The following is a 14,017-nucleotide window of genomic DNA, read 5'->3' on the forward strand; positions in this document are numbered from 1 at the left end:
TTATTCAGATGTACACAAAGAACTGCTGTGGATCCTGGTTTTATCCCTGTTGTAAGATCTGTGAGCCCTGCGCTGTCAATGAATACTATTACCAAAAGAAGTACGAGACCATAGTGGAGCCGAAATCGGTAAGGCCTGCCATCTCCTTCAGCCAGGATGCTGATGTGATTGTCAAAAAAAGTTGGTACCCAGAGGCTCATAGCTCTACATCTAGAAGGGACCTCCGAGGCCATCTCGTCTGAACTCTTTATACTCTAGATGAGAAAACTGAGGGTGAGAGAAGTTAAGGACTCTGGGCAAGGTTACAAAGGTTATAAATAGCAGAGAGGGATTTTAACTCATAAAGGCTATCAGAGTCCAGGGTTCAATCCCCAATGAATTATTCTTTTTTTAACCCTTACCTTCTGTCTTAAAATTGATATTGTTTCCAAGGCAGAAGTGCAATAAAGGGCTAGGCAGTTTGGGGTTAAGTGAGGGTGGGCACACAGCTAGAAAGTATCTGAGGTCACATTTGAACCCAAGTCCTCTCAACTCCAAGCCTGGTGATCTATCCATTGAACTACCTACCTGCTCTCTACTCTCTCTTTCTTTAAAAAAAAAACACCTTACCTTCTCTGTATTAAAATAGATACTAAGTACTAGCTCCAAGGAAGAAGAGCAATAAGGATTAGGCTTTGAGGATAAGTGATTTACCCAAGGTCACACAGCTAGGAAGTTTCTGAGGCCAGGTTTGAACCCAGGACCTTCCTTCTCTGGGACTGGCTCTCTATTCACTGAGCCACCTAGCTACCCCTTCATATCTACTACTGAACTTCACTCTTCTTCACTCATAGACTACTTTCCTAAACCTGGCCAGCAGTCTGATTAGGCTATGCCATTGTTTATAAGGTATTGTTCAGACACGTCCAATTCTCTACGACCCTATTTGGATTTTTTTTTTTTGACAAAGCTACTGGAGTGGTTTGCTATTTCCTTCTCCAGCTCTTTTGACAGATGAGGAAACTGAGGCCAACCGGGTTCAGTGACTTGCCCAAGGTTATCAAGCTAATAAGTGTCTAAGGTCAGATTTGAACCCGTGAAGATGAGCTCTACCCACTGTGCCATCGAGCTACCCTGTTTAGAAGGTGGTTCCAAACAACAATGGGAAACAGAGGGATAAGAAAAAGAAGCCTCACAATTTGGCCAAGAAGGGAGCTCTCAAGGGGTTGGGGAGCCTCCATTCTCAGACGTTGGCTTAAGGCCTGACCAATTATATCCCTCCATTTTAGGGACCCAGTGACTGGCCTTAGTTCTGTTAAACATCAGAGGATGTTTACTTCGAAGTTACCCAGAACAAACACACACACATTGCTTCTCTCCCTTTGGGCCTCCACACCACCTGGGGAACAGCCCAGATTAGGCTCAGAATGTTCAGCTGTTCAGTTCCAAAACTCCCGCTATCTTCCTAGACCCTTGTTTCTTAGGGCTTCGCTGCTGGACTGGCTATAACTCAAAGTCTGGATTCCTGGACTCCTGGGTCCTCAAGGCTTGAACTCACAGGTCACTTGCTCTATCCAGAACTGAAAAAGACCAAGGGAAAAACAAAAACCACTCGGGCCCATTTCTCAGAACCAAATGACCTAAGGAGAGGTGTAAGGGCAGTAGTCCTCAGACCCTCTCCCATTACTGAATGGTGTCACCTGCTATGAATGAAGAAGTCCTTTATCCTCAGATGTAAATGCAAATGCAGGAAAAACCTAGACTGTGCTCAGTCAGGTTGTTTTAAAGACAGATTGTTCCAGTTGTGAGGCAAATGAAAAAAGGCTCCTGGGGCAGGGAAGGAGGTATGGGGTGGGGACAGCTAGATGGTTCAGTGGATTGAGAATTAGGCCTAGACAGGAAAGGTCCTGGGTTCAAATCTGGTTTCAGACAATTCCTAGCTGTTTGTAAACCTGAGCAGGTCACTTAACCCCCATTGACTTGCCTTTATTGCTCTTTTGCCTTGGAAACAATACACAGTGTTGATTCTAAGACAGAAGGTAAGGGTTTAAAGAAAAAAGATTGCTCCCAACCCCAAGGTAGGCCAACACAGAATGCCCATGCACGCACCATTTCTCCTATATTCCAGAAACATCCCCTAGCATCTGCCACACAGATGACTTCATTTGGTGATATAAACATTGTCCAGACCCCCATTCCCCAAAGAAAAAGCAATACCTGCCCTCAAGTAGCTTGATTTCTAAATGATGATATAACGTAAATAAATACATACAAGATATAGAGTAATTGGAAGAAAGCCTTAATTGGCATCATGTAAAGTACTATGTGAAGTTAAATCTCAGACACTTACAAAAACATCACAGGTGGTTCTTTTACTTTTTTTTTTTAATCCTTTACCTTCAGTCTTGGAATCAACACTGTGTATTGGTTCCAAGGAAGAAGAGTGGTAAGGGCTAGGCAATGGGGGTTAGGTGACTGACCCAAGGTCACCCAGCTAGGAAGTGTCTGAGGTCAGATTTGAACCTAGGACCTCCCGTCTCTAGGCCTAGCTCTCAATTCACTGAGCCACCCAGCTGCCCCCTGCAGATGGTTCTTTTAAAAAAAATCCTAGATGATTGGGGCTCAGTGGTTAGAGAGTCAGGCCTAGAGATAGGAGGTCCTGGGTTCAAATTTGACCTCTGATACTTCCTCATTGTGTAACTCTAGGCAAATCACTTAACCCATATTTCTATCCCTTATTGCTCTTCTGCTTTGGAACTGTGTGAATTTAATATAAAGTGTATTCCCGTATTCCAGTTGAAAACCCATTTTTGGTCAGTATCAGCTCCACCCTTTGACTACCTATTCTGCTGGCATCCAGAAGGAGATGGCTAAAATCCCTGAGCTATGAGAAGAATGGCAAAAAGTCAGGGCAGATGCAGGGTAAATCTGTCCAACCAGAGAGCCCCAGCAGGAATGAGGAAAACTGGTTTTATAAAAGAGGGGATTCAGGAAGCGCACTCTCTCTTGCTTTCTCTTCCTTCTCTGGAATGTTAACACTTGGCACACACTAGCTTGGTGCTCAGCTACTTGCAGACAAGCTGCTTGGGAAGGACAAATTGATGCAATGTGTGTAAAGCTTCTAGTAAAAGTAAACTGAGGCAGACAGTGGTTAAGTGGCTTGCTTAGGTTCACATAGCTAGGAAAAATATAGGAGGGGAGATTTAAATGTGGGTCTTTCTGGACTCAGGTCCAGAACTATTCACTGCACCACCTAGCCACCACCAGCATACAAGGGGCTAAAGAAGATTGTCGAAACTGATAGGCTGGGCAGGTATTTTTCCCCCTGTTTTATAGATATAGAAATTGAATTAGAGAGGCTAAGGAGTTTGCTAAGGGCCGAATAACTAACTACCCAACAATCAGAACAGGAACTAGAACCATGGTCTCTTAGATCTCCATCTACTCTTTTTCCTACTGGATGTTATACATCTTTATATATATATATACATATATATATAAAACCAATAAGAAGGTTCAACGGCTGAGATGGTGACGCAGCAAGGCACTGTGGAGTGCTTAGGGCGTGTTGGAGCACAAAAGACAACACGGCCATCCAATGCAGCTGAGGCCCAGGCTTCCAACGCCAAGAGAGTGGGACTGTCTCTGTTCATCAACTTTTCCACTTAATTCTCCTTCATGCACAAGTGTCTTTGTGCACACTCATCTACGTCACAGATGAAAGCGCACAAAGACAATCATCATCCTCGGTTAACGAGAGACTACTACTACTACTACTAATCAGGGTGGCCAAGTGATCATAGGATCTCTCTCTCTCTCTCTCTCTCTCTGTGTCTGTCTCTCTCTGTCTGTCTCTCTCTCTCTCTGTGTGTCTCTCCTTTATTAATAATTATAAATTCATGTAGTCTCCAGAGAATTTTAATAACAAAACTGATACTTAGTATGGATTCTAAGACAGAAGGTGAGGTTTGTTTTTTTTTAAATCTTGGAATATGGAGATCAGTTCCTTTATAACATGGCTCGATGCAATACTCCTTGTCTATTAAATAGTTGTTTTCTAACCCTTACTTTTCATCTTAGAATCAATGCCATGGTTTGGTTCCAAAGCAGAAGAGTGGTAAGGGCTAGACACTGAGGGTTAAGTGACTTGGCCAAGATCACATAGCTGGGAAGTGTCTGAGGCCAGATTTGAACCCAGGACCTCCTGTCTCCAGTCATGTTCTCTATCCACTGAGCCACTTGGCTTCCCCCTATTATATAGATTTTCAAAATCTTAAGTAAATGTTCAGCTTCATGAAAAGAAAAAAATACACTTCTTTAGAACCAAAATTGGAATGAAATTATTTGGCAACATGTGGACAGGTGAATCAGCTATTTCTTAGTGTTTCTTTTTGCTAGAATGCAAAATTCTGGAGTTCTATTATTTTAAAATACTAAAAATGGAGGAAATGCAAATAATTTCAGAAGTTTGTATATGATGGAGATGTGATCAGTTTAGGATGGGGTACAAAATTCCAACTACACAGATGTAAGCAGTAACATGCAGAAAACTCTAAACGGCAATATCTGATACTGGTAGTCAAAGGATCTGGGCTCCATTTCAGACTTACTGATGTACTTGAGAGTTGAATTGATGCACATAAGGAATGCTCCAGGTGGGTCTCAATATCTTGAGAGATAAAACAGGGATAATACTTGCGTTGGGACAATGACTAAAAAGTGATTTCTCATGGAAGGAAGATCACAGGGTTGAGACTTCATCTAATTCATCACCTTCATTTTAATTAATCAATTAATTCACAAGTATTTATGAAGCACCTACTCTGTGCCAGGCACAGTGCTAAGTACTAGAGGTACTGTGAGACCTAGAGAAGGAATATTACTGGACTAAGGCCACAAGCTAATAGGTGGCAAAGATGTGATTCATACTAAGATTTATCTTCAGGCCCTAGACCCACGATGGCAAACCTATGGCACATGTGCCAGAGGGGGAACTCAGAGCTCTCTGTGGGCATGCCTGCCATTACCCCAGCACAGTTCAGAGAGTTTGTTACTAGAAAATCAGAGGGATGTGGGACCAGGCTGCTCCCCTCCCCCTCTCCATGTGGACCTGAGGACATTTCTTACATCACTTGCCCCCCTAAAAGGTTCGCCATCACTGCACTAGACCCAATGTTCTTTTCACTATCCCATTCTGTTAGATGACCTCAATCTGATAAGTCTTCATAATTACTAATTGGCTGTTTTTTTTTCTTCCTTTTTTTTACTTTAGTCAGTAAAGTACATTTCCTTTGTGGATGAGCCAAACATTAGGATGGTGGAGCAAGAGTCACTAAACAGAAGTTTACAACATATGGAGGGTAAAGAAATTCCAGTAAGTGAAACTACTTAAGTTTATGGATTTGCTTGTGTATCTGTATGTTTTCTTTGCTGAGAATCAATCAAATAAACAATAGATATTTATTAGGGGCCTACTATATGACAGGTACCCTGTCAGGCATTGGAGATGAATACAATAAAAGAAGCATGATCTGGCCGTGCCCACACAACTTATTGAGGGATGAGCCCCCATCAACAACTAAGAATGAAAAAGAGGGAGAAAAAAATCAGTTCAGCAAAAACTGAATAATATATTGGAAAAGTCTGACAGGATATGAAGTGTTCAGCCCTATAGTCCTCCACCTCTCCAAAGAAATAGGGAAATGGAGTGGGAGCAGCCAAGTGGTTCAATCAATTGAGACAGGACTAGAGATAGGAGATCCTGAGTTTAAATCTGGCCTCAGTTAGGTGATCCTGGGCAAGTCACTTAACCCCCACTGCCTAGCCCTTACCACTCTTCTGACTTGGAACCAATACATAATATTGACTCGAAGACAAAAGATAAGGGGTCCTTTTAAATCGGGAAATGTGATAGAGACATGAAGAGAGAGAGGTTTTGTAGGACTTGTGGACCAAGATGCAAGATCCCAGTATCCAACGGAATGTCCTCGGTTGGTGGCAGTTTGAGCTGACAGGGGGGAGGGACTTTTGGTCTCTGTGTCTCTGACTGGGAGTCTGGCTGAAAGACCTTTGTGAAGCTGATTTGGTTTTTTGGGGTTTCTCTGGTTCTGAGAAATTTAAGTTGACACTGAAGAAGAAATGTTCTTGGTGAAGAAGAAAGAAGATTCAAACAGTTGTCCTCCATCTCCCTAAATGTCTAAGAGTACAGTTTGTGACTGGAATACTTCCTCAAATCTTTATAAAATTATCCCCATAGTCTAGGGAAATCCTCATCCCTCTTACCTCAGTTTCCCATCCTGTTTATCCCAATAAACCCCATGATTGAGAAAGCAATTGGAGTATATAGTTCACTCAGGAGGGAGGGAAGAAGCAAAGGCTTCAAGAAGATTTGGGAGGTGAGGGAGGCAAAAGGGAGAGGCTGGTTAAGGGAGGGAGTGAGGGAGGAAGGGGGTTAGGAAATAGATTGATCCATCAGCAATCAGTAGGGAACAATAGGCAAACCCCAGAACAGACACCAGAGTAAACCCCAGAGTATCCTCCAGTATCTATCTAGAGCAGTATCCTCTGTGTACCAGCATCCCTGTGTGGTAGCATCCCTCAGCATTTCTCTGTTCTACCTCCAGTACAAATAAGCAGGTTTAGGTTCCTGTAGCAGCTCTCTAGTCACAACCAGACAGAGAACAACAGTCACTGGTAAAGAAACAGGTTCCCCCTCAGTTTATCATCTCTATTCAACAAGTAATAGTTCCCTTCAGTTTACATCTTTATTACAATTGGCACCCTAGTAGTCTGACTGTACCCAACAATCCCACAGGCAGGAAAGAGAGTAAAGATGTTCAAACGGGTAGTTTTTGGTATGGTGGTTTGGGCAGCCATCGCTAGCTTTTGGGTTTACCATATTCTTTACAGCAAACTGACTCAAATGGTAGTGGAGAGTGTGGACTATGTAGGAAACTTGACAATGACGGTGCTACAATTACCTATCCAAAATGAATTAGTTCTCTGGCAAGTCCTGGCACAAGTATATGTACTATTCATGGCTGTGTTGCAGACTCTAACCCAACTGAGGAAAGTGTACAGACTAATGGTTCCCCTTAAGGCAGAGAAGGTTATGGCAATTGGCAATGACTTGGACAAAATGATGAAGGCAGTGTTTGAAGAACTCATTAAGGAAAAAGGTCTAGATCTAGCTGTGGGCAAGGACAATGGGCAATCAGAGGATGCACTTCAGGAAAATGAAGGTAGCAATGAAAATGAGGACCAGGCTGCTAGTGCCCCAGAGAAAATCAGCCCATTGAAGGAAGTCACCCAGCTAACTACTAATGCTGGTGCTATTCACACTCGGGCCCATAGACAGTTCACTCCACAAGAACTTGAGTCCATTCAATGCCGTTTTCCAAACTTTGTGGACAATCCTTTTAAAGCCCACAAGGAGTTTAAATGGGCATTTCGGATCTTTGATCCAGATTTCGGAGATATTGATTTTCTTTTATCAGAATTATTCAGTTCCCATGAAAAAAGGAAATTCGTGGAGAAGACTAGGTCTGAGACCAATTTGACCAGCCGGCCCACTCCAGATCAAAGAGATACATCCACTACCAATAAGCAGGATCAGGTTCCTGTAGGCAGCCCTCTCTCGACCCAGCAAGCCAGAGAACAGTTTATCCTCTCCATTTCAAGCAGTAACAGTTTCCAGTCAGTTTACTTTTCTGTTCCAGAAACCCTATCCCCTTTTTTGCCTCCAGAAACCTTGAATTTAATAAATGTTTGTCTAATTGGGTGAAATTGAATTATGTCTGTAAGGAGGCAGGTGAGGAATCCAGATCCCTTATCTCAGGTAAGTACATATGAAGAAACTCACTTCCTGTGTAGTTGGATGGCGACAAGGCATTTCGGATGAGTCTGAGACCTTGTGTTTTGCAGAGACCTCAAAGGGATTTCATAGACTTGGTCAAGCTGTTCCCACCACCACACCCTGACACCAGCCCCAGTCCTACACACCCAGAAGAAATGCAGCTCCTTAGAGAAAAGCCAAGTCCTCCTTCCCCGGACAGGCCCGAGTGGTGCTGCTGTGGACTCTGCCGCCCATCCCAGCTCCCAGAAAGTAGCAAGTACCTGGAAGAGCTCTGCTGTCGCAAGGAGGGGGGTCCCTGCATCACCACCTCAGCCCTGTTTGGGGAGCTGGTCCTCTCCAGGGCCGCACTGCGCTTCATCTTGCTCTACCAAGAGCCCCTGCTGGAGATGGATGCTGCCACCCTGAACAACAGGCTCCGGCGCTGTGCCTACGAGCGCTACATCGACTGGCGCTTTGGCTCTGAGATCATGGACAACCTTGCCATCTTGCCCAGCTGCTGCCGGTGGAAGATCCGGGAGCACTTTCCCAAGCAAGATGGAATGTACACTGGCTTCAGGAGTTCTAAAAGACATATCTGGAAAGGCAGAGCTAGCGTTCGTTCTTCTGATGATTCACCCGTCTAAAGGTCTACGTAAAGATCTGACAACAAGCTTTCTCCACGTGAAACTCTCTCTCTCCCTCTCTCTCTCCCTCTCTTTCTCTCTCTCCTTCTCTCTCTCTCTCTCTCTCTCTCTCTCTCTCTCTCTCTCTATATATATATATATATATATATATATATATATATATATATATATATAGTAGTAGTCTCTCCTTAACCGAGGATGACGATTGTCTTTGTGCGTTTTCATCTAGGATAGATGAGTGTGCACAAAGACACTTGTGCGTGAAGGAGATTTAAATACAAAAGTCGATGCACAGAGACAGTCCCACTCTCTAGGTGTTGGAAGCCTGGGTCCAGTGGCACAAAAAGTCGTTACACCTGGAGACTTCCTCAGCTGCATTGGATGGCCGTGTTGTCTTTTGTGCTCCAACACGCCCTAAGCACTCCACAGTGCTTTGCTGCGTCGCCATCTCAGCCATTGAACCTTCTTATTGGTTATATATATACAGACATACATACATATATATATATATATATCAAGATGTTTAACATCCAGTAGGAAAAAGAGTAGATGGAGATCTAAGAGACCATGGTTCTAGTTCCTGTTCTGATTGTTGGGGAGTTAGTTATTTGACCCTTAGCAAACTCCTTAGCCTCTCTAATTCAATTTCTATATCTATAAAACAGGTGGAAAAAATACCTGCCCAGCCTATCAGTTTCGACAATCTTCTTTAGCCCCTTGTATGCTAGTGGTGGCTAGGTGGTGGTGCAGTGAATAGTTCTGGACCTGAGTCCAGAAAGACCCACATTTAAATCTCCCCTCCTATATTTTTCCTAGCTATGTGAACCTAAGCAAGCCACTTAACCACTGTCTGCCTCAGTTTACTTTTCTGTAAAATAATAATAATAATAATAATAGCCACCTCCTAGGTTGTTATAAGAAGAAAATAAGAAGTTTGTAAAGGTTTTTGAAACTCTTGATATACTATATAAATGCTGGCTGTTATTGCTATTATCTGACTTTTTTTAAGATCCTGCAACATATAAAACCCTAAATAAAAGCTGTGAGTGAAAGTTAAATTTCTTGGTGCTTCTAAAAAAGCTGTGAGTGAAAGTTAAATTTCTTGGTGCTTCTGAAAAAGGTACTACACTAGGGGTGGCTGGGTGGTACAGTAGATAGGGCACCAGGACTGGAGGATCTGGCCTCAAATTTAGCCTCAGATACTTCCTAGTTGTGTGACCCTGGCAAGTCACTTAATCGCATTTGCCTATTCAAAAGAAATGTACCCCACTTGACAGTTTAGATACTAGCCTGAGAGAGTGAAGCGTTAAAGAATTCAGGCTATATATAAACATAATAGTGCCCTTTCATTCTTTTGTTCATTATTATTTGCTAACCCCAGCCCCGAATCCAGAGAGAGAAGAAAGGTCCCACTGACCCCAAACCAAGGCATGAGGACAGACCGCTGCTCCCCCAGGGTGGATAATACACTTACAAGGCAATCCATGAGGTCAGCCAAAGCCATGTGCCCCATCCCCATCCATTATAATGCTCAGAGATCTCAAAAGGTAGACTTTGGAGTGGTAGCAGCAATTCATTTCTCATCTTTCCACCAGTCACTCTGGTAGAATCCCCGAGAGCTGAAAAAAACTGATGGAGCATCATTCATTCATGACATAATTGGACTTATTATAGAGCATGCATAAGCTTGGAAGCTGGTTTTTGCTGTTGTATCTCTCAATGGATCTGTAGATACTAGAGCTTGCTTGTCCCAGATGCTGAATGTAAGACAACTTATGAGCCTAAATCAAGATTCATTCTTTCTTCTGTATGCATGTGAAAGAAAATGGAATTATTTGCTATCTTCTTTCTTTCTTTGATTCATTCCTGATAGAAGGTACAGTTTGTTATAAAATAGTCTTTAATAAATCTCTATTTGATGTGTAAGTTTTATACATAAGCTGTCGTTTATTTCTCTGGTGTAGCCAATGGTTTGCCATGCAATTACTCATTTGGAAAGCATTTACTACTCAATAGTGGGGAAAGTGGATAGGAGCATCCAATCACTTCTTCTATCCCTAAAAAGTCCTATGAATTCCCAAACCAAGTCACATATCAATATCAAGTCACAAGCCACAATATCACAGGGATACTGTGGGGATAAAATAAGGCAATATTCACAAAAATTCTTTGGAAAAAAAACTGGAATAGGAATTCTTGGCTAAAATGGTACCTCTGATGATTACACAACTTCAGTGACCTTTTGACAGTCACTTGACTTCTCTACTCTTGTTTCTTGACCAATAGATGAGAGGATCAGATGGATACAATGACCTCTGAAGTTGCTTCCAAATCTAAAAACTATGATTTTATGACTCAACGTTAAAAGTGCTGTATAATGAAAGTACAAAGTATAACCTGTATGAGACTATTTACTGCCTCAGGATTTGGGGAAAGAGAAGGAAGGAAAAAAATCTGAATTTTAAAATGTCAAAAAACAGAACTGAAAAAAAGTTTTTAAAAATTTGAACTGCTCTATAAATGTAAAGATCAGAATCACCAAATTGGAAGAAACCTCAGAAACCATTGAGCCCAGCCCAAACTGAGAATTCTCTAATATAACTTCTCCAACCTTTCTTTGAGAAACCCTAATGAAGGGGAGCCTTCTACCTCCTGAGACAACCCATTGCTCTTCAGGATAGTTATTATAGCTGTTAGTAAGTCTTTCTTCACGTCAATCCTGCATGTGAAGCTTCCACTCACTGTTCCTATTTCTGCCCTCTGGGGCCAAATGGAACAAATCTAATCCCTCCTCCAGCTGCCATCCCTTCAAGTGCGTGAAGATCACTATCATATCCCTTCCAAGTCTCCTCTTCTTTGGGCTAAGCCTCTACCATGACCTGGAGGCTCTCTGCCATCTCAAGCTCCTTCCTCTGAAAACACCAGTTCATCGATATCCTTCTTAAAATTGGGGGTCTGATGCTGAGCTTTCGGTTTGTGCTCAGCAACACCAAGTACAAAGAGTTAAATCCTTGTTAATGCAGCCAAGATGACACCAACTTCCTTGGATTCCACATCACATGGTTGACTTTTGTGTAGTTTTTCATTCCCTTCAAACTCGCAGGTTTTTTCAAATGTTTTGCCATTAAGTTTCTCTCATCTTGGCATGTGTGCATGTATTTTTTAAAGCTTTACCTTCTTTCTTAGAAGTGATACTAGATTCCAAGGCAGAAGAGTGGTAAGGGCTAGGCAATTGGGATTAAGTGACTTGTCCAGGGTCACACAGCTAGGATGTATGAGTGGAAAAGGCTAGGCAATGGGGGTTAAGTGACTTGTCCAGGGTCACACAGCTAGGATGTATGAGTGGAAAAGGCTAGGCAATGGGGGTTAAGTGACTTGCCCAGGGTCACACAGCTAGGATGTATGAGTGGAAAAGGCTAGGCAATGGGGGTTAAGTGACTTGCCCAGGGTCACACAGCTAGGATGTATGAGTGGAAAAGGCTAGGCAATGGGGGTTAAGTGACTTGCCCAGGGTCACACAGCTAGGATGTATGAGTGGAAAAGGCTAGGCAATGGGAATTAAGTGACTTGTCCAGGGTCACACAGCTAGGCTGTATGAGTGGAAAAGGCTAGGCAATGGGGGTTAAGTGACTTGCCCCGCGTCACACAGCTAGGATGTATGAGTGGAAAAGGCTAGGCAATGGGGGTTAAGTGACTTGCCCAGGGTCACACAGCTAGGATGTATGAGTGGAAAAGGCTAGGCAATGGGGGTTAAGTGACTTGCCCAGGGTCACACAGCTAGGATGTATGAGTGGAAAAGGCTAGGCAATGGGGGTTAAGTGACTTGCCCAGGGTCACACAGCTAGGATGTATGAGTGGAAAAGGCTAGGCAATGGGAATTAAGTGACTTGTCCAGGGTCACACAGCTAGGCTGTATGAGTGGAAAAGGCTAGGCAATGGGGGTTAAGTGACTTGCCCCGCGTCACACAGCTAGGATGTATGAGTGGAAAAGGCTAGGCAATGGGGGTTAAGTGACTTGCCCAGGGTCACACAACTAGGAAGTGTCTAAGGTCAGATTTGAACCCAGGACCTCCCACCTCTATGCTTGACTCCCTATCCACTGAAGAACCTAGCTACTGAACCCTGACATGCTTATTTAAAAATCCATTGGATTTCTCCTTATTCGAATCAGTCCATCACCCTAGCCAGTCGAAATCTTTTTTGGATCCTGAATCTATCATCCAAAATATTTGCTATTATAGCTGTGAATCAGGAGCAAATTTGATAAGCACTTAATACATCCATGCCTTCATGTAGGTCATTGATAAGAGTATATGTATATAATGATATATGTAAGATATTATATGACAGTACATATTGCATAATCTATCGGATATAGTAGAGATGTATAATATATAGTTCACATCTCCGTCCACTCCAATAGAGATCTCCCTCCAAGTTTATATAATTCAATGTAAGCCAACATTTATAAAGGGCCCACCATGAATCAAGCATATCAGGTTAGATTAATTAAAAATGATGGAGGAGGGAAAAGTCTATATTTTTATAGACCCATCTTGGCTGTATGACTCTGGGCAAGTCACTGGACCTCTTGGTAATCTCGGTCCCCCTCTAGGATTCTAAATTCCAAAGAAAATGTCATTCTGCACTGGAGGAGGGAAGATTTCTGACCCAAGAATCCTTTTTCCCAATGAAATCATGGGCCCAGTCTCTAACTCCTCAACTAGATCCCATATGTAGTAACTACAATGAAGAAGAATATTGGAACGATGGCGATACCTAGAAGTCTACAAGAAATGATCTGGTTGTAAAAACTATGACTTCCCGTGTCTCTACCCAGATAACCGAAGAAGATGAGCTAGAGATCTCAAGGAGGTGACTGTGAGCTCACAGATACCACCGAGAATGGACAGGGGTGGGAGGACCATGGCTAGATTGTGATTCTGTATGGGCATAACTTAAGCAAAAGGAACAGAATGGATAAAAGGGAGCATTGAGTAGTATATGAAGAAAATATGGGGGAGGGCAATTAGATGGGAAAGGGAACGGATAGATTTCCCCTCCCCTCCCCTCCCCAAATTAGAAGAGAATGGAAGAAAATCTAGAAGGAATCACTGACCAGTAGAACATCTTTGAAAATTACATTTATTTAGAATGTATGATATACTTAAAAAGAAAAGCAAATCTCTGTCTGTATAACAGAAAACTCCCATTCCATGTGCCATCATCTTCTGTTCTATGAGCATGGAAAAGCTTATTTTATTTGGTGTTTGTTGAGTTTCGAGTTTGGGTGCTGTTATGTTGAAGAATGGCGGAAAAATTTAAAGAACCAAAAAAGGTATGCCCATGTGCGGTCACTCAGAGCCAGATCTGTCTAATTCTAACAGGAAAGACTGTGTCCACTACGACAAATATGCTAGGAACTTCAGGCAAAAGTGGCCATACCTTCCTAGAGTTTGTGATAGAGAAGAGGAAAGCTCAGGACATGGTTGTTCAGTCGTTTGAGTCTTGTCAGACTCTCTCTACAACCCCATTTGGGGTCTTCTTGGCAAAGATACTG

At 42.7% G+C, this 14,017-nt stretch overlaps 1 protein-coding gene across 1 annotated transcript; it reads left to right on the forward strand.

Moving 5' to 3' along the window:
- The first annotated feature begins 7,802 nt into the window (after positions 1-7,802).
- LOC130458221 (P2X purinoceptor 7-like) lies at positions 7,803-8,513 on the forward strand. Its single transcript, XM_056821775.1, has one exon. It carries the CDS (start codon positions 7,876-7,878, stop codon positions 8,455-8,457), a length of 582 nt encoding a protein of 193 aa, XP_056677753.1. The 5' UTR covers positions 7,803-7,875; the 3' UTR covers positions 8,458-8,513.
- Positions 8,514-14,017: the final 5,504 nt, after the last annotated feature.

Source organism: Monodelphis domestica, chromosome 3 (assembly GCF_027887165.1).
Source record: "Monodelphis domestica isolate mMonDom1 chromosome 3, mMonDom1.pri, whole genome shotgun sequence".
NCBI classification, from domain to species: Eukaryota; Metazoa; Chordata; class Mammalia; order Didelphimorphia; family Didelphidae; genus Monodelphis; species Monodelphis domestica.

Bases quoted from the DNA above. Each gene is read 5' to 3' on its own strand.
- LOC130458221 (XM_056821775.1), top strand. From the start codon at position 7,876: ATGAGTCTGAGACCTTGTGTTTTGCAGAGACCTCAAAGGGATTTCATA.